The sequence below is a fragment of the Solanum dulcamara genome, chromosome 6 (genome assembly GCF_947179165.1).
Source record: "Solanum dulcamara chromosome 6, daSolDulc1.2, whole genome shotgun sequence".
NCBI classification, from domain to species: Eukaryota; Viridiplantae; Streptophyta; class Magnoliopsida; order Solanales; family Solanaceae; genus Solanum; species Solanum dulcamara.
Genome location: NC_077242.1, coordinates 7,906,620 through 7,928,005, shown reverse-complemented (window position 1 = coordinate 7,928,005; position 21,386 = coordinate 7,906,620). Strand labels below are relative to the sequence as shown.

At 36.1% G+C, this 21,386-nt stretch overlaps 2 protein-coding genes across 2 annotated transcripts; one reads left to right on the top strand and one right to left on the bottom strand.

Annotated features, from left to right (window-relative positions):
* The first annotated feature begins 9,568 nt into the window (after positions 1–9,568).
* On the top strand, positions 9,569–10,401 carry LOC129892667 (uncharacterized mitochondrial protein AtMg00860-like). Its single transcript, XM_055968252.1, has 2 exons — positions 9,569–9,934; positions 10,147–10,401. Exons 1-2 carry the CDS (start codon positions 9,569–9,571, stop codon positions 10,399–10,401), a joined length of 621 nt encoding a protein of 206 aa, XP_055824227.1.
* Positions 10,402–15,997: 5,596 nt separating this feature from the next.
* LOC129893472 (uncharacterized) lies at positions 15,998–19,459 on the bottom strand. Its single transcript, XM_055969009.1, has 4 exons — positions 18,871–19,459; positions 17,909–18,117; positions 17,307–17,414; positions 15,998–16,884 (listed from the first exon to the last, which is right to left on the bottom strand). Exons 1-4 carry the CDS (start codon positions 19,160–19,162, stop codon positions 16,183–16,185), a joined length of 1,311 nt encoding a protein of 436 aa, XP_055824984.1. The 5' UTR covers positions 19,163–19,459; the 3' UTR covers positions 15,998–16,182.
* Positions 19,460–21,386: the final 1,927 nt, after the last annotated feature.

Sequence of the window (21,386 nt, the reverse complement as noted above, 5' to 3'; positions counted from 1 at the left end):
GTTTCTAAATGAAATGAAAATTTATTAAAAATGTAGACATGGCCTCAAAATGGAATAATACAATAAATATTTGTTAGAATCTTATAGACATGATTTTTATACATAATAACGTCACATTACAGGGGATATGATTTTAACCGGCAAAATTAATTTTTATCTATGAGTATGATTTCTACATGAAACAATGTTCTTAAAATATTTACAATCAAAAGATATGCTGAAATTATTATTTAAACCTATGAACATGATTTCTAAAATATAGAAATATGATGAAATATTTATTAAAGGCGCAGAAACTATAAGCATGATAACTACAATAACTCGTGTGAGTTCTTCCTAATATTTAGAATACATTTTTTACTACTTTGCTGAAAATCTTGGATAAAGTTTATAAATATGGAATAATATGATTTTAAATAAAGAGAATGTTCTAATATAAAATTGATTAATTAACAATTATTCAAATAGTATGAGGATTGGTAATTTTAACTCAAACGAGGCAAGATTTTGGGCATATTATTACTTCATATGTATATTTAAAGGAAGTTCAAAACATTAAACTAGATGACACGTTTTAAATGCATAACAAGGATAGTAAATTAAGATTTGGTCTTTCATCGTCCTAACAAACATAAAATCAACGACCTTATTAACAAACTATTGCTTTAAATTAGATCTAAACATGATATTAATGGCATGATTTCTAAATTTTATTAAAACTATAGGTATGATTTATGGATTGACAACACACTACATTAGACATGATTTCTATATGAATCAATATAATGAAAATATTTGACATCTTATAAGCATAACTTAATTCCTATAAAAATACTAAAATATTCATTAAGTTCTATAGACATGATTTGCTATATGATATTCAACATAAAATCTCATGCACATGATTTCCAAATGACTAGCATGTTAAAAATATTAATTAAAATATTTAAATATGATGTAATTAAAATTGTAGATCCAATGAACATAATGTCTACATAAAATGACATTTAAATTTGAATATGATTATTACTACATTCAAAATTATTTAGTAGATCCTACATATATAATGCCTAAATAATTAATATGATAAAGCTATTATTTGAAACTATATTCATGGTTTTAGTCTTAAAGTACAGGTTATAATGTGGAAATATCATCAAAGTAATTATTAAATGAGATTTTTCATAAACAAAGATAACACATAAAAATAAACAAATTATTTTTTAAACATGTATGATGATAAATGATATTTAACGAACTATTCTTAGATCATTTTTATTGTTATTTTTATATATATATAAAGTAAACATCTTGTAAAACATATAAATTTTTATAACGTGAATAAATGGACCTAAGCATGTGGAAATGAATAGTATAACTAGATCACATGCATTCAAACACATAAATTTATGATAAACTAAAAAATAAATAAATAAAGCAAGTAGCAAGTATATCCCCTCCCCATATATTTTCCCCAATTTTCATTATTTATATAGAGAGTTACTTACAAAATTATTACAAAACCGCATAGAGAAGCAAATAAATAAAGTAACATAAATTACAAATAAAAATTTTGAAGTAGAGTAATAAAATTTCAGATCTCCGGTCCAGGCGAACTCTTCATGTCTTGAACTTTAAAGTTCAAATCCTGCTTAAAGCATAAGCAAAATACAAGCAATATACAAATATGTAGCGATATATCATGATTATACAATCTTACTACAACAAAGCAAACAAACAAAGCAAGAACATATTTCAAAATAATAAACTAATATATTGAGGAAAATGGGAACTAACCTGGATACTTCATGTATTTATTTTGACAAGATATAATATGTAAGAATCTAAAGTGAAGACAGTATAATGAAATAGGAAAAGAAAGTACTAACCGGTTAATATGAGTTTTATGTCAATGAAAAGCGGTAGCAATATCCGAGATCCAAACAAGTTGAAGTAGCAAAGAGGCAAAAGAAAGAACTCAAAAGCAATTAAGTATTTTTGTTAAAGCGCTATCTTGTGTTCTAATGTATTTTGTTTTTCTTATGTGTTTCGTCCCTTCTTTTTTTTTTGTCTGTTTGTCGTCTGGCTTCTCCCTGTCTGTTCAAATGAAGATGTGAGTCTTCTTTTATAATGACGGAAGATGTTCTATAAACAAGAAAATCAACAATAGTAGCTTCACTATTCTTAGTCAAAACTTTTTCAAATAATTCAAACAAAAGAGCAAATATTTCAAAAGGGTACAAAATTTCAATAAAGTCAAATAAAATTTTCAACAAACAAATCAATTAAGATTTCAACAATGAAATCTATCAAAATTCAAACAACCAAATGAAAAAGTCAGAAAGAACAACTCCATTTGTCAAAAAGAAGTCTCAAATATCATGCCAAGAGGGACCTACTCTCATTAATTGTAGAAGAAACTAATTATAGAGAATAAATTAATTTCAACGGGAAATAAATTATGACTACAATTATCAAATCCACATCCATCAACTTAAGGCAAGAATTATCAATTCTAACAACAAATCATATTCATACTGCTGAAAATGTTAATGTTTCAAACTGGTTGTTTCAAAATAAATCAAGGCAAAAGGAAATATCAATCTACAATCTAAGCAGAGGACCAATTCAATATTAACAATGGGAAAGAAATAAATAAATAGCTCCACACAACTCGCTACAAATTCTTAAATTTAAACATTTAAAGCCACAATAATTTGAAACTCGTAAAGTTATGCAATTCAGTACATTTTTTTAACACAATCAAGCCTAGATATGATTTTCCACTTATTGAAGAAACATATATGATAATTTACATTTTTAGAGACATAAACATACAACTCAACTCTAAAATCCGAGATAAATAGGCATGGTTAATTGACCAATTGATCACATATCAGTGAGTATGAAATTGAAGAACAAACGATTTAACCACCAAACTCACATCACATACAAATTAATAATTAAATGATTTGAATTTAATGGGATACAAACATATCATAGATTTTGCAATTTTAAGATTTTTCATATTAGACTCTTTGAATCATAACCATAGGCAAAATAAAAAATATGTTCAAAACAAAAAAAATGAGATAGATGGCAATCAAACTTTAAATAAACGAACCTGGACGGATCTGTTAAGATCCGTCTTTAACAAACCAAATCTCAAAGCTTCTAGCAAACTAAGATCTGTCCATGGTGGTTTTCGAAGTTGGTGGTTCTCGTCTTCGTCGACGGAGAGAAGAGAGAAGATAGGAGTCATCGATGGAGTCGCTGCTGCTGTTCATCTCGTCGGCGTCTGTGCGTGAGGTCGCCGCTGAGGAGCTGCTGTCCACCTTTGTCGTTGCGGGCTGCTGGCGATCGGAGGTTCCAACTGCAGTTCGTTGGTTGCTGCAGCTGAAGGAGATGCTGTGCGCCATGGCTGCTGATGTTCGTTGTTCGTTGTTGCAGCGGTGTGGAGAAGAAGAGCAGCGCTTAGCTGCTGCGTTTTGCTCTTCACCGGTGGTTCTTTCCGGCGACGAGTTTTGTTGTTGAGGAGCCGTTGCGCGCGTTGTCGCAGCTGAAGGAGTAGCGCTGGACAGCAGGTTCGAGCGGTTGGCTGCTGGACAGCATCTCGCCGTGGCTGCTACGTCGGCGGATGATGCTAGGAGGGGCTGCTGGTTGCAACGTGAGGAAGAGAAGAAAGAGTGGAGCGGAAGAGATGATGGCGGCGGGTGTGTCTTCTCTTCTCTTTAGAGAAGATGAAGAGTAGAGAGAGGGAGTTAGGTTGAGAGTTTAGAGAGAGAGTCATTTTGTTTTTGTTAGAAAGAGGAAGAATAAGATAGTTTAGGGTTTTGGGGGTGTGAAAAAGATGAGAATGAATGGGAGCCGTCCGATCAAATGCAATCTACGGTTGAAATTGAAATTGAGATTAAACATAGACTACATTAAAATTTGATTAGAATATAATTATAAGTAGTTATAAGAAATAAAATGTTATTTAATTAATTGTCAAATACATGTTGAATAAGTAAAATCATAAATTTATAAAATTATAATATTATATATGTAAAGTAAATATGCATGTACATACAATATAAATATTTGTGTATATACACATAAATGCCACATGTATATAATACATACTAAAATAGATGTTTAATAGGTATGTTAACATAAACAAATTAAAATATATAATAAACTTCAATAATAATCCTTTTATATATATATATATGTACATAAGACCTATTAAAATACGTATATATTAATATGAATAAGTAAAATTACAAAAATAAACTTAGTAAGTAACATATTTTATAAAGAAATACTTATGTATATACTAAAAATAGATATGACATACATATTAACTAAAATTCACAATAAACTTAATTAAGTAATATTTATACAAAGAAAACACACACACACGAATAATATATACTAAATAATGTGGAAAAAAAAAATATTTGAATGTACAAAGCTTGTTATTTTCATAAACGATAAAAAAAATGATGTTAATAATATTAAAAAAAATATATAAAAAAATAAATATTATAAGCTATGAAATCCAAAATATATGATTTTTATTACTATTATTATTATTATTATTATTTTTTGGTAAAAACTAAAAATAATTAACTTTATACATATATATATCATTCAAGAAAATAATTTTTTAAAAAAATGCCTATCTATTAAGATAGTGATTCAAAAAAATAATTATAGGTCGGCCAAAATTGGGTGTCAACACCAACAAGTCCGACGGCAGAACGTTCGGGCGACAGGGCTACACCGAAAGAAAGAAGCAGACCACGACGGGCAGCGGCTGCTACATATGTGGAGGTCCTCATGGCTATGCTAGGTGTTCAGAGATGAAGAACCTTGGTGCCATACTGCGGGAGCGAAAGGACAAGGAGGTGGACTAAGGGCAGGGTTCAGACACTACTCAGCTAGGCATGATCGGGCTATGTGGAGCCATCGCGAAGCAAGCTGAGAAGGCAGGGGATTACTCCGCCCAGTATGTTGACATATCCATCAACGGACGACCCGTTTGTGCTATGGTGGATTTCGAAGCAGAAGCCAATATTATGACCAAGACAGCGGCAATAAGGTTGGGGCTAAGTTATGGGCCAAGCAACGCCCGCCTGAAGACGGTCAATTCCCTATTGACTCCCATGTGCGGAGTCGCTCATGGAATGGACATCACGTTGGGCAAGTGGCAAGGTAAGACTGTTACACCCCGTACTTTTGTACCTTGGAATGCGTTCTTAAGTCTCTTGAAAGGTTTTTAAGTCTCTTGAAAGGCTTTTAAGTTTCTTGGAAATATCGTAAGACTCTTAAGTTTCTTAAGGCTTCCTAAAGTTTATTAAAGCTTCTTAAAGCTTCTTAAGACTCCTTAAGAACTCTTAATCTCTTAAGAGTTACCATGTGAGCCGGATAATCTATAACGCTACCAAATAACTCTAAGGAAGGGGGAATAAGATACCCCATAATAGAGAAGATAGGGAATAGAGTTATAAGAATCCGAAAGACGTTGGAGACTAACTAATGAGTCGTAGGACTCGACTTACTTAAGTAAGCTACCAACTTGAAAACCTTATATACTCAAGCTACTTGTGTGCATACCAAGCTTACGTAGCAAGGATTACATAGGTTCGTAAAGCAAGACGAGATTACGAACCCACGAGGAGAAGAAAAGAGCGACATGTGGAAGTATAAGAGAGTGCCACATGGTAGTAGCTGCAGCAAAGGGGGTGGGGCCCGCCTGCCACGTGGCAGCCCATGAGGGGTGGTGCGATGGCCCAACAAGGGCTTAACATGTGTCACCACTTGGGGCTTGACACATGTCACCCCCTAAGGTGGTATATATATACATATTTGATGACTTTTCAACTCATTCCTATCCCTTAAGTTCATCTTTATCAAGAAAAACCTACAAGAAAATTCTAGAGAAAAGAAAGGAGAGAAACTTGAAGCTAGAGAGAGAGAGCTCAGATTTGGGAGAAAAAAATGTGAGTCTCTGATTTCATTTCGTGAATTAATTATCTAGGGTGAACCACGATGTTATGAAGATGTTAGTAATAAAAATTTAGGATTTGGAGTAGCCCAGAACGTTATCAAATAGCCACAAAGTTTTAGGCGAGCTAAAGGGACTTCCGAGGCAAGTTTGATGAGTTTCGGGCAAGCTAAGGGTTTCTCTTTCAAATTGGAGTTTATGATGTCGTTATGAGGTATATTACATGTCTTAAATAAGGTTGGAAGTGGAAAATTGCATAAGGATGCTAGACGCTAGAAACAAACTAAATTGAAGTTGTTGTAGTTAAATCGAAGTCGTGTAGTGTATTGTCGTTGTGGTGCTGCGGTTGCAGCTGGTTGGGTGGTGTGTTGTAGGGCTGTAAAGTGTTTTAAAAAGGGTGTGGGTGATGCTGGTTGCAGCCATACGACCCTCTGTTTGGTATGGTTAAATATTTTGCGAAATAAAGATTAAAAACTCTATTTTGGTATCATATTTTGGAGCTAGTTGTTTGAAGCTTGTATTGTGCAATGTTGAAGTGATTTACTTGTAAATATGCTGCTGGTTGTTGTTGTTGGTATGGTTGTTGATATTTTTGCCGATCAAAATCTCAGGGATGTTGAAGTTATAGGGGAAATGCTGCCCGATTTTTGGTAGCTTTGGAACTAGTAACACACTAGTCGAGGGTAATGGATAGGAAATGACTCCTATTAGTAGTTGGTTGTAGAGTGGGATATTGGAAAGTGAAAGGCTATTAACCTTAGTATTACTTTTATGTCAAATAGGTTAAGGAGGTATCAAGACAAGCCAGATTTCAATTAATCCTTGAAAAGGTATGTAAAGCCCTTCTTTCTCTTGGCATGCTTTGGCACAAGTATGTAAAGATACCCTTCTTCCCTCTTGATATGTCTTTTATATAAGTACGATGTTATAATGTTATGATTATTCACCGAGTCCCATCATGGGCCGGGTACGTTATATGATGGTATGGTAAAACAATGAGAAAGTTATGATACCGAGCTCATGATGGATCGGGTACAATATATGTATATAATGACTCTATGAGGAAAAGTAGAGGGTATGTAAAGCTTATCTTCTTTCTTCTTTTGGCATGACCCATGGAAAGCCAACGGATGAAAAATGCACAAAGTTTACAAGAAGCTCTTATTCTTAAGTACACTAGTATGGCTAACGTTTTTAATTTCCTAGAGCTTATGTCATTTTGCCTCAATTCATGTGAGAGTGTCCAACCATCCTAAGTTGGTATAATTTATGTTGTGGTATAAAACATGACTCTTATTCACTCCTTTAAGCTAGAACTCTTCCAATAATTGAACTATGACTTCTCAAGTTTCTCTATACCTTGGAAAGTAGTAAGTAGGTAAAGTTAATCTTCTTTATTTTTGGCATGAACTTTATGAAACGAATAGACGAAGTATATGTGATCCCAAAGAAGGGGGGCATTTGGGAAAGTCGGGCCGATCAGGTGTCTTCATTCAAGCGACGCATTCTCAAAGCCACTAAGATGGCCATTTTCTTGACTTCCAAAAGATATTTTATTACACCTTGATACGAGTAGATAATTCCAAGAGTGCTACTTTGATGAAAACCATAATGACACTCCAAAGATACTTGTTATGGCTATTGTCTTAATTTTTGAATGATAGTTCACTTTGATTATTTCAACAAGTCTCCAATGATGGTTTAAATTGCATATGGTTACTCACTACTCTACTCATGTATATCATAACCCTTCTATCATCGAGTCCTGGGCCAGGTACGAAATCGTGCATAGTTCACTACATTATCCACCGAGTCCCTCATTAAAGGGCTGGGTACGTTATATAAAGTCATGGTAATGCAATGACATGATCCACTCACCGAGTCCCTCACTAGAGGGCCGGGTATGTATGTATATATATATAATGATATGATGTGATGTGATAAGGGGATGATGGCACCGGGCCCATGATGGTCCTACAGATATATGTTTCACCGAGTCCCTAAAGGGGCCGGCTTATTGTATAATATGAGCATACATGTTTTTATGATTCACAAGGTATAGTTATAGTGTTTTCTTAAGAACGTATTTGTCCCCTGACTCTCTCTATTTCAGATATGCTTCCAATTATGTTTTATATACTCAATACATATGTCGTACTGACCCCTCCTCTCTTTGGGGGGCTACGTTTCATGCCCGCAGGTACAAACGTACAGTTTAGAAGCCTCCCAACGTAGGACTCCTATCAGCAGTTCAAAAGTGCTCCATTATGCTGGAGCCTAAATTTTAGTACTAACCCTCGATGTATATATTTGTTTGTTCACGGGTGTGGCGGGGGCCCTGTCCCGCCTTATGTTATCATTATACTCTTAGAGGTCAATAGATATGTGTGTGGGTTGTGTAAGGGTTACATAGGTATGTATGTACAGTCGTGCGGATATGGTTTATGTTTTGGGGACGTATCCCCCATCGTGATGGCCTTGTCGGCATATATATTTTCTTGCATGTTATATACTATAACTCAAACAGGGGACATGTTTGCTTATAGCTAGCAAGGGTATACGCGAGTGTCCAGTTTGGGCACCCGTCACAGCCTACGGGGTTGGGTCGTGACAAAGACAAGCTTCACTTTCGCCCCCTTAGATATCTTTGACATCATCCTTCGGTAGGAGTTCTTCCAACGGTACCACACGATGATCGATCCCTATCTCCAACAACTCTTGGTGCTGGAGCGAGAGGGACCCTGCATGGTACCTCTAGTCAAGATGCCGAAGAAGGAAGGACAAGCCCACCTGTCGGCCATGCAGCTTTTGAAAGGCCTAAAGAAAGGGAAGCCAACGTTCGTAGCCACCATTGCGAGCTTGGATGAAGACAATGGTGCTAAGGAGACATTGTCATCTTGCATAGAGAAGGTGCTTGAAGAAAACAAGGACGTGATGCCCAAAGATTTGCCAAGACACCTACCTCCGAGGCACAAGGTAGACCACAGGATCGAGCTGGAGCCAGGAGCGAGGCCGCCCGCATACCCGCCATACCGCATGGCTCCACCCAAATTAGAGGGGCTGAGGAAGAAGTTGAAGGAGCTCCTCGAGGCAGGTCATATCCGTCCATTCGAGGCACCTTATGGCGCGCCGGTGTTATTTCAGAAGAAGAAAGATGGCTCGTTGCGCCTATGTATAGACTACCGGGCGCTCAATAAGATGACCGTGAAGAACAAGTATCCCATACCGCTCATTGACGACTTGTTTGATAGACTTAGACAAGCTAAGTACTTCACCAAGGTGGATCTAAGGAAGGGCTACTACCAGGTACGTATAGCGGAGGAAGATGAACCGAAGACAACATGTGTGACGAGGTACGGAGCTTACGAGTGGTTGGTGATGCCCTTCGGCTTAACCAATGCACCCGCCACCTTTTGCACACTAATGAACAAGATATTCTACCCCTACTTAGATCAGTTCGTGGTAGTCTACTTGGATGACATAGTCATCTATAGCAACACCTTGGAGGAGCATGTGGAGCATCTAAAGAAAATGTTCTAAGTCTTGCGCAAGAATGAGCTCTTTATCAAGCGGGAGATGTGCGAGTTTGCCCAACATGAACTGCACTTCTTGGGACATGTCATCAGCCAGGGGAATCTACGGATGGACGAGGCAAAAGTTCAGGCCATTAAAGAGTGGGAGGCGCCCACAAAGGTAACCAAACTTAGATCTTTTCTTGGACTTGCTAACTATTACCGCAGGTTCATAAGCACCTACTCCGCCAAATCCGATCCACTTACGGAGCTATTGAAGAAGAATAAGCCGTGGGTTTGGAGCGAGGACTGTAAGAAGGCCTTTAAAGAACTCAAGGCTGCCGTAATAGAGGAACCGATCCTAGCGTTGCCTGACTTCTCCAAGACATTCGAAGTGCATACAGATGCCTCCGACTATGCCATTGGGGGAGTATTGATGCAAGAAAGGCACCCTATTTCCTTCGAGAGTCGCAAGCTGAATGAGACAGAACGGTGTACACCGTGCAGGAGAAGGAGATGATAGCCATCGTCCATTGCCTACGCACGTGGAGACACTATTTACTTGGCTCCAAGTTCCTAGTCAAGACCGACAATGTGTCCACTAGCTACTTCCAGTCATAAAAGAAACTCACCCCGAAGCAGGCTAGGTGGCAAGACTTCTTGGCCGAGTTTGACTATGAGCTGGACTACAAGCCAGGAAAAGGCAATGTTGTGGCCGATGCCTTAAGCAAGAAGTTCGAGTTGGCTGCCATCACCACCACATATTGTGACATCCAAGATGCAATCAAGGATGGTCTACAGCATGATCCAGAGGCAAAGAGGCTTATGGATTTAGCCGTTCAAGGAAAGACAAAGCGCTTCTGGGTAGAAGACGGACTCTTGCTTACCGCCGGGTGAAGGATCTATATGCCAAAATTCAGAACTATCAGGCGACGGATCATGAAGGAAAGTCATGACACATTATGGGCCAGACATCTAAGGCAGCGTCGCACCAGGGCATTGATTGAGGCAATTTACTACTGGCCACGTATGCGGGACGATATTGAATGCTATGTGCAGACTTATCTTATGTGCCAACAAGACAAAGTAGAGCAACGTCAATCAGGAGGACTCTTGGAGCCCCTGCCCGTAGCAGAGCGTCCATAGGAGAACGTGACATGGACTTCATCACATGCTTGATGAAGTCCGACGGGTACGGGACGATTATGGTCGTGGTGGATAGGTTCTCCAAGTATGCCAGCTTCATGCCCGCCACGGCAGGGTACACTGCTAAGGAGGCTGCCAGGCTATTCTTCAAGAACATGGTAAAGTATTGGGGATTGCCAAGGCACATCATTAGCAACAGAGACCCACGCTTCACCGGAAACTTTTGGAGAGAATTATTCGAGATTTTTGGCACGAAATTGCATTTCTCCACTAGTTTCCACTTTCCACCCGCAGACCGACGGACAGACGGAGCGAGTCAATGCCTTGCTAGAGTGATACTTGAGGCACTTTGTAAGCTCCCATTAGAAGGATTGGGCGAGGCTGTTGGACGTAGCCCAATTCTCATACAACTTGCAGCGGAGTGAGGCCACAGGGCGGACACCATTCGACCTAGCCACAGGCCAACAGCCACAAACTCCACATTCGCTACCGACCGCATTTGAGGGCAAGATTTTGGGGGCCTATCACATGGCCAAGGGCTTTGAGGAGCAGCTCGACACTGTCAAGTCTTATTTGGATAAGGCAGCGAAGAAAATGAAAAAGTTTGCCGACCGCAAGCATCGTCCCACGGATTACAAAGTTGGAGACATGGTCTTGGTCAAGTTCAACCCGAGGTAATTTAAGGCATTGTGAGGCGTGCATCAAAACTTAGTGAGAAAGTACGAGGGCCCATTCAAGATCATTGCCAAGGTTGGCAAGATCTCTTACAGGTTGGAGCTACCACCGCATCTTAAGGTTCATCCAGTCTTCCATGCTAGTGCCCTCAAGCTGTACCATGAAGACAAGGATGATCCTAGCCGAGGAGAATCAAGTCGGGCGCCAATCACTATCACCGCCTCCCATAATCGAGACATTGAGGCCATTATGGACTACCAAGCCAAGCGAAAACAGGGACAACAGGCCACTGTCATGTTCTTAGTCCATTGGAAGGGACAATCTCCGGAGGAGGCCACCTGGGAGAGATATGAAGATCTGTGGCAGTTTAAAGACAAAATACGAGAGTTCTTACAACGGCAGTGCACCGCAGTCGTTGCCACATCAGGTGGGGGAGAATGTTATGACTCGCCACTTGATCTTGAAGAAGGTGGAAGAACCTAGAGTCTTGGAGAGGTTAGTGGAAGACTCTAGATTCTTGTAAAAGCTTGTAGAGAAATCTTGAAAGACTTGGAATTCTCTAGAGTGTGTAGAGAGTTCTAGAGTATGGACTTCTTTGTAAATATGGAGAAACTTATTTAGTAAATTTTATTTACACTTAGGCCCCTTAGGAGTAGTATAAATAGAGGGGGCATTCATTTGTAGCAAACAATCAAGCAATCAAGTATTCTTCCAAAAGCAATACAAAGGCCTTCTTCATAAAAACTCTCTTGTCTTTCTTACAATCTAGCGTTCCCTTAGCGATCTAGTCTTAAAGGCTTACTTGAGCTTGCAAGATCGTGAAAGATTCGTGAGTAAGTTGTCAAGTGTCGCACGAAATTCTTAGTGTGAAGTCTAAGTCCGTGACATAAGGCTATGTAACATTTTTTTATCATGAAGAAACATTTGTCGCCAATCATGTACTAAAGTAATTTATGCATGTTATTATATTGTCATACAAAGTTTAGCTTACAGAGCTAGACCTTGAATTAGATAGTTAAGTACATAAAAAGTATGTATTTTCCTCAGGCTAAAAAGTGTACACTACAATCCAACTTAATTTAAGTATTTAACTCAACTAAAGAAAGAACTGCAACTGAACTCCCTTCAACCACCACAACTAAATGTCTGCTAAAGAAGTTCACAAAGACAAACAGGTATAAATGTTTTGTTATGTGAGAATTCCTATAACCGACTTTCCTGTGGAACATCCTGTCGGGAACCATACATGATGGCCACTGGATACACCATTAACTGGAATGATCGGCTAGCATTTCCTGGAGGTTTGGAACTTCACTGCAAAGAGAGTCAGAAACATCCAGCACCAAACTATTCACACATACACACCCAAAAGAAAAGAGATATAGAAAAGATGCCGCATTTTATCACCCAGCAAATATATAGAAGTTTCTCCAGCAGTCTAGCTCACATCTCATATATGAGACTATGGACCCATGGTGGATCGTATTGAGCCCTCTATAAAAGAGGACCACTGCCAATGTTACCAGTCAAGAACCAGAGGAGCTAATTCCACAATGGAGAAACAGTGGCAAACATTTGATCTCTATGTTCCTTCTCTGCAAAAGAAAGAACTGTTGTATATATGCATAAATTATCAAAAAGAAATAGAAAGTCACATTCAGGTGTGTAATTATCTTTCAAGCAACCTATCAAAGAAATTATCGGAAGAAAGTAAATTACAGGATATTTTAAGTAGCAATACCTTTGTGTGGATGTAAACACTCTTCCACGGGAATTCTGGACAACAATAGCAAATTACTGGATCTGATCTTGAATACCAAACTAAATCTTTGTAAGAAGCATAACAGGTCAAAGAATATAATTTTCTCTTAAGTTGCATTTGTACTAAATGGAATATACTTCCTGTTAGAGACTTAGAGTATAGTAAAATATGAAGATATTTACTTGCCACAATCCTTGAGTAAAGTTCTACACAGTAATATTGAACCATGTGGAAACCAAGTAGGAAACTGAACTCATGACCTCTTCAAATTTAATAGATGATCTCGAGACATACAAGTTAAAATCTAAACATTAAAAACATAACACTTAGAAGTTTTTTATAAATACATGCCCCTACTATAAAGATTGAGAATGGTGGATTTTATATCTATAATTAATACAAAGAAGTGAGTAACTAAGAAAATAGTTTAACACTCAAACTTAAAGTCCCTTAAATGGTGACTATATGTCAAGTAAAAATTATATGTATATATAGTGTATATAAAACACTACTCTAAATGATTCGGTTTTTTCACTTTTTGTTTTCCTAAATCCGAAAAAATAATTTTTTAAATTTTTCAACCCGAAAATAAACCAAAGAACCAAGTTCCTTAAAATATTGGTGACTATTTGTTGTTGCTATATATTGCTTCCAATAATTCTCACATGCTTCTGGTTTGACTCTATCATAAGTCTGGGAATAATACACATGTTATTATTTGCCTATTATTGATGATTTATTGATCTTTGGCTCGAATATGAATGTTATTGATGATACTAAGAACATTCTTCGAAGCCATTTTGATATGAAAGATCTTGGTGAGGTAAATTTTATTCTTGGAATAAAAATTACTAGAACATATGATGGAATTTTCCTTGACCGACACATTATGTTGAGAAAATTTTGAAAAAATATAACTTTCTTGATTGCAAGCATGTTTTAACTCCTTTTGATTCAAGTGTACACTTGTTTCCCGTTCAAAGTGAAAATGATGTGATAAATCAAAAGGAGTATGCTAGCTTAATTAGAAGTTTGAGATATGTGACTGATTGCACTAGGCCTGATATTGCATATGCAGTAGGAGTACTTAGCAGGTTTACAAGAACGCTACGTAATGAACATTGGCATGTTATAACAAGAGTTATGAGATATTTAATTGGAACAAAAATTTGTGGTTTGTTCTACAAAAAATATCCTGCTGTACTTGAAGGCTTTTCTGATACAGATTGTAACACTCTAGTAGGTGATTCATGTTCTACCACTGGTTACATTTTCACATTGGGTGGTGGTGGTGTTTGTTGGAAATCAAAAAAACAAACTATAATTGTGAACTCTACCATAGAGGCTGAACTAATTGCTTTAGCTTCAGCTAGTAAGGAAGCGAATTGGTTAAGAAATTTATTATTTTAGATACCTTATTTTGAAAAACCAATTACTCCAATTTTAATTCATTGTGATAGCACTGCAGCAATTGGTAGAGTTCAAAATCGTTATTACAACGGTAAATTCAGACCTATAAGGAGGAAACACAGTAATGTAAGATCGTATTTGACAAGTGATACCATAAATGTTGATTATGTCAAATCTTGTAAAAATCTTGCAGATCCTCTTACTAAGGCCTTAACAAGAGAAAAGGTCTGGAGCACATCAAGGGTAGTGAAAAAAAGAATCATATGATGACTTATTGTGAAAAAATGCACTATTATTTATTCCCTCCCTATGATGTGAGTGCATTGTTTCCTGTAGTGAATTATGGGGGTTAAGTTTAAAAAACTCTTAATGAAAATTTGTAGCCTATATGGGTGGAGTGTTAAACTTACAGGAGCACTCTCAACAAATTTTACCTATGTAAGTGTGGAAGTAGGCCGCTTCCTATGAGAATTGGGCTTATTCTCAAAAGCACTCATAAAATCGGGATAGCACAAAGCCGTAATTTGCTGGCTTATAAAGTCGTGACAACACCTTGATTACTATATGTGAGCAGTAATATTTTATGTCCCTTAAGCAGTCGTAGTTCAAGTCTGAAACCACTACGACTCTGGAGTAAATGTTATTGTTTCACTAAGTGGAGGTTCAATGCAGAGCACACCTTTATTATGTATAGTAGTCTTCCTTCAGCTGATAAACTCTCTTGTATAATATTAAAATGAGTAGGGAATTGTTAGTTTTAGCATTTTAATATCAATATTGAGTGATATTAATTTGCATAAGTGGCATGTGTTATAATTCTCTCTTTAGTGTATAAAAATGTCTTTCATTATCATCTTTAGTTAGTGCAAGATTATTCATTCCATTATATATTTTTAACCTAATTATCATTAATAAGTGGTGATAATGATGGCATTCCATTATTTTTTTCATCTTTGAATGATTTCTCATATCGCTTTTAATTTCTTAGCCTTATCTAACATCTTTTTATGCTTTTATTGAAACGAGGGTCTCCAGGAAACAGCCGTCCTACCTTGGTAGGAGTTAGGTCTGCATACACTATACCCTCCCCAAACTCCACGTTGTGGATTTCACTGGGTTATTGTTGTTGTAAATAGAAAAGTCTTCTTTGTTTTGAAATGTAAAAAAACATTGAGTACTTTAAATTTGTCAAAAAAGAGAGTTCTTATAAGTTGAAGGAAGGTGTCTTATTGAAGCTTTAAACTCAACTCTTGTCAAGAGTTTGTTGAATTACATTTTGTGATAAAGTTATTGTATCCTGAAGGGGACAAGTCAAAAGGATTACTGCTGAAACGGTGAAAAGATTTACTACAGTGAGATTGAATCTCCTTAAAGAGAGCGAGATATCCGCGCCTCAGCCAAGAAGTAAATTTATTTTCTTCATTTTATTTTTCAATTGTAATTTGTAATCTTATAATTTCACCAACACAAAGTGATATGAACCATGTGGAAACCAAGTAGGAAACCGAACTCTTGACCTCTTCAAATTTAATAGATGATCTCGAGACATACAAGCTAAAATCTAAACTAAGTTCCCTTTGCTGCTTCTATTGACACGGTGGAAGCAAGTTCGACATCATTACGCACAATGAAATGAATTCAGAACCTGTGTATTTGAAAATAGCTAGGGAAGGCCATCTAGTAGGTTAATCAGAATCTGTATCCACAATCTTTACTCCTTGCCTCTCTCTTCTCAACAACCTCACCCTACTAAAATGAATACCTGCACTATAAATTTGTCTTTTTCTCCTTTTCCTCCCTAATTGCATCGAACTGGTGCATCCAAAGGAAGACTTCATGTCAATGACAACTTTTTCATATCTTTTACTTCTGAGCCTCTGGTATAAGACCTCTGATGCTTGTTGAATTCGACAAATGCTTCCAAAGTGGTAAAGGGGGTCAACATTAGAAGCAGATGAAGATACGATGCCTTTGATATTGATTGGCTTGACAAACTCAACAAATTTTTGTAACTCGGGAAAGCATGAGTGATCAGAATATGGAACTGTATATATGTAATGATCATATCTCCCTGCACTTAATGAACCTCCATTTGGCTTGCTTGAGGTAATAGAGGTTGTAACATCTGTGTGCCACCTATTATGAAGTAGCAAAGGAGGAGATTCCGAGGAAAGTTTTTCCTTTCCTCTGAAAGCTTTCGGCGCCCAAGGGAGACCAGATGGCATGATCCCTATGGTTGGACGCATTGTATTCAGTCCCTCCAGAGTCTCAATATTAAAACTATAACGAGGAACAGCACGAATCCTTGTCACTGAAGTTTTAGTAGTAAAGATGTCATGGAACCCAAGAATATGCATAATTTGTAAGCGTTCTGGCCACACCCAAATCTGCAGGACAGTCGAAGAGCAGTTGAAGCACAAATACTTGCCAATGCGTCAACAGTGTCCAAGAGCACATAATAAAAGGAATACCATTTTTAGTATTAAACACAAGTGTACCAATAATTTCCAGAAGGAAACAATCTGAAGATTTACTAACTAGGTGTAACTTGAAATTGCAATTTTTAGAGCAAGAAACAAATATTTAACAGCGGAGAGAGAGATGCTATCTACTGCTATCCTAAGTTAGTATCTCTACCTCCAAACAATAGAACATAGAAACTTATTGCTAGGATAACCGCATTGCTACTGACCATTAAGATAAACTTGTGAGTTCTTGTAAACTTTGGATATCTCATAATATTGACTCACCAAAGAAATTGCAGCGCTGATTATGTTGTAATGGTTATGTCGTAAAGGTAGGAAAGTACCTTTGTTTTCAGGACACGTGATATGTACAGCAGAAGATTTTCTTTCCCTACTGTGTCAACAGCAATGACAACATCATGATTAGGATGAGAGGATATGATGCTTAAAACCTGGAATCATTTATCACAAATTAAACCAATCTGTCAATATTCTATACTGTAACTTCATCAATCATGTATCATACGGAAAATAAGCAAAATTGTTAAACAGCTTCTACGAGTTGGAATTTCACAGCTTGAGATTGAAAAGGAAATTATAATTTATAACATGGCATAAGACACAGGACGCTTGATGATTTTACAAAATATCAGCAATAAAAGCATATGTTGCACAATAAAATAAGTGAACTACTGGATAAATCCATAGAGAAAAGCTACACATCTAAGCAAGTGATTTTTTATAATTGTACTGCCTAGAATTATCTTTTGATATAAGAAGATTATGATAAAGAAAAGTTCAATGCAAGCTTCAGGGGTACAAGGAAATGATACTAGTAAAGAAGGGTTTATTCATTTAATTAACACTCGGCCGTAGTACACCAACAATATTTCTTTACACGCAATTGCTGCCAAAAAAGATAAGAGATAAGAAAAAAAGCATTCACCTGTCTAGCAGCAACTTCACGTGAAGGAAAACAATATGTCGGGTTACAGTAAGTATTATCCAAGTAAATCATGTCAAGCTTTACATCCTTCATAGCTTTAAGCAGCATGGTCCTTCCAGTTTGTGCTCTCTCACTTGTGCTCTCCCAACGGAAATCCCCAGTATAGAGTGTGCAGCCAAATTCACCACGAAGCAGATACATTACTGCTCCTGTATCATTGTTTATACTTTAGCAGAAGAACTGGGACAACCTCTACCAATTTAATCATGATAATTAGTCGTTACAACTTCATGCACAATAAGATGTGAGGTTCTGTGTTGACGGGAATGAGATTCCAAGCAAGAATAAAGGCCAAACTTCTGAGGAGCTAAACACTACAAAAACGGTTTTAAAATTCTACAGAGAGATCCAAAAATCATGTCACCTCTTCTTTAACTTTACAAAAGCATATCCCCCATCACTAACAACAACAACACACAACGGCACCACCAAAACCCCTCTTTTCCCCCATAACAATAAGGAGAAAACTGAACAACAAAAAACTTCTGAGTATTAATACTCGAAGAGATGTATTATATAAAATCTTTCTGCTGAAGCAAAAGGTGAACGTTGTTGTACTTCATAATTAAATATATACTCACCATGAAAAAGAAAAATCACTACCACTTCATTATACCCATAGTTTCAAAATTTCTTGACAGTTCAAAATTATGAGACAATAAACATGTGAAAATGGGTCAATTTATATACTCCAATCGTCTATACAACAGTATTAAAGACTAAGATTGTCAGGCCAGCGAAAAGAATCGCCTTTTAGATCTAATTTTGTCAGCGAATATCAAATCATGTGTAAAATACAACTACTCATTAATCTTATTCCATCAGGGATTGAATTGCATGAAAGCTTGCATCACACGAGAAATTAATCAAACACCTAGTGTGCAAAAAAAAAGGCGAAATACCAGGGCAATGATGAGCATCGATGGCCATGAAATAGACAGTAGTAGAAGAACCAGAAGAAGGAGATAGTAGAGAAACAGAGTGCCATTGACCAATTTCAACAATGCGAAGGAGAGAGAAGTCAAATCCTGGAAATTTGATGGGAAAGAGCTTAGCAGTAATGCGGGAGCAGTAAAGGGGTCCCCTCGACCATTTGGAAGTGAGTCCACACAAATGGTCGGCGTGAAGGTGAGTTAGAAAGTAGACTTGGCTTCCAGCAGTCCAACGATCCACTGATACCATTCCACTCTCCATAGATCCCCTGCTTCAATGACTTATCTGCATAATCACAAGTTACATGCAAGGAATTTCTCGATTTTGAGCGTGTACGCTTACACAGGGATCGATCATCGAGATGGGAAATTGGGGAAGAAATACTGAGAAATTGAAGAGGATTTTGGTTGGCGGGGGATTGTGATTTGAAACTTTAATGGTGGCGCTTTTTTGTACGGAAAATTTGGAATATTAGTCAAATATTTATCCAAATTTGATCCAACCAAAACTATTTTGTAGCCCACGATTGACTCCTTGTTTGATTCACTGAACAAATATTTTTTTCTGCTTGATATGATAGTATCTATATACTCTAATAAAATATATATATATATATATATATATATAATAATATATATTAAACAGTATTTTTACAAAAATATTATCTGCTATATATATTTTAAGAATATCAAAAAGTAATTAAGTAGAGTTTCAAGTAATAAACGTAAATTAATAATTAAAAGCATGAGGGTATGAAAATAAAGAATAGCTGCTTATAAATAACTTCCACGTACAAATGTTCTTTTCCCAAAATTCGGGAATGAACATTGAACCCAACTTTATTGAGTTGCCAATATATATGATCCAAGATCTGATGTGGTGCAACTTATCAGGCCCAACCAGAATAATAAGTTAATAATAGTCTTTCCGTCTTAATTTACATGATATAGTTTGATTGAATATAAAATTTATTAAAAAAATAAAAAAAAATTAAATTTATAGTCTAAAATAAGTTATGCATGTTTGTATGGTTATAATCCATCTCATTAAAAGAAAAATGAATATTTTAAAGTTAAATTGTTACTCTCTCTAATTCATATTAAGTGAATTGTTGAGGTATGAAAAATATTTAAGGATATAAATTAAAGACATAATACATAATTATGACCCTTAAGTTGGCTTCAGCTGGCAACTATGACATCTAACTTTGTTAGTGCACAGGTAGGCACTTTAACTATCCAAAACTAGAATAAATAGACACATTCGTCCTACGTGACATCCTACATAGCAATTTTGTGACTCACGTGGCATCCTACGTATATTGTACCACGTAGGACATGCGTGTCTAGTTGTTTAATTTTATACACGTTTAAATGTCTACTTGTACACACCCAAAATTGGAGGACATAAATATGAAATGACGTCAAATTAAAGGGCATATTTATGTATTATACCTAAATTAAATGTTATTTTCTACTACCACGCTTTTGATTACTTGCAAACTAGTCTCTTGAAAAATGTAAAGTAATTAATAACCTCATTAAATGAATGATAAATATAAAAAAATGGTTCCAACAATTTTTTTGAACTATGAAAGAAAGTTTCAACAATTCACTTAATATGGACTAAAAAAGTATTAAATATAAAAATTTATCATTTTTTTGAAAAACAGACTAAAAAAATGTATTATATAAATTTAAGGCAAAGTAATCAGACCCGCGAATCACGAACAAATACATTACTAATGAAATTCTTGATGATTTGTATGAAATTCTTGTATGTTACATTTAATAATAGTACATGGGATATGGGAACAATATAATCTCAATAAATTCATTGACGTCCATTTCAATTAGGAGACAAGAATTGGAAAGAGTGATTATGTAAAGTCCTTTTCTAGTTACTGTTCCTCAAGCCAAAGCCGACAAGTGTATGTTCATATATACTTTGCATCATATAAAATTCCAAATATTACAGATTACGTCGAAAGATATTCTCAAATATATTGACTTTCACAACTAAATTTTAAGACTATGTTTTTAGTATACTGTAGTAGAAATGCTATTCGTAACAAAAGAAGGATATTATATATGTGTCAAAATATCTAATTTGAGTTAAATGCATAATTATTTCAGAGTTGAGGCTATCTCAGTCTTTTTATGATTGTGTCCTTTATTATATTGCTAGAAATTGGTACACAAATTTATGTTCCTTTAGACGTGTCTAATCGTACACTTATTGATCTATTATAACTATCCACAATCTTTAATAATAGAAGGAAATAAGCGAATGATGTTGTGCGTGATCTCTTCATTGATAAGCTTGGCAATCATTAAGCAATATGTTTACACTTCTATTATACGTGTCATAATTTATTTGATTTCGTGATATTTAAATAGGTTTTGTTTGATGCTTTGTACTTCTAAATTAAGGTTTGAAATAAGCTTTATCTTATATGTATATCCCAACAATCACCTTATCATCT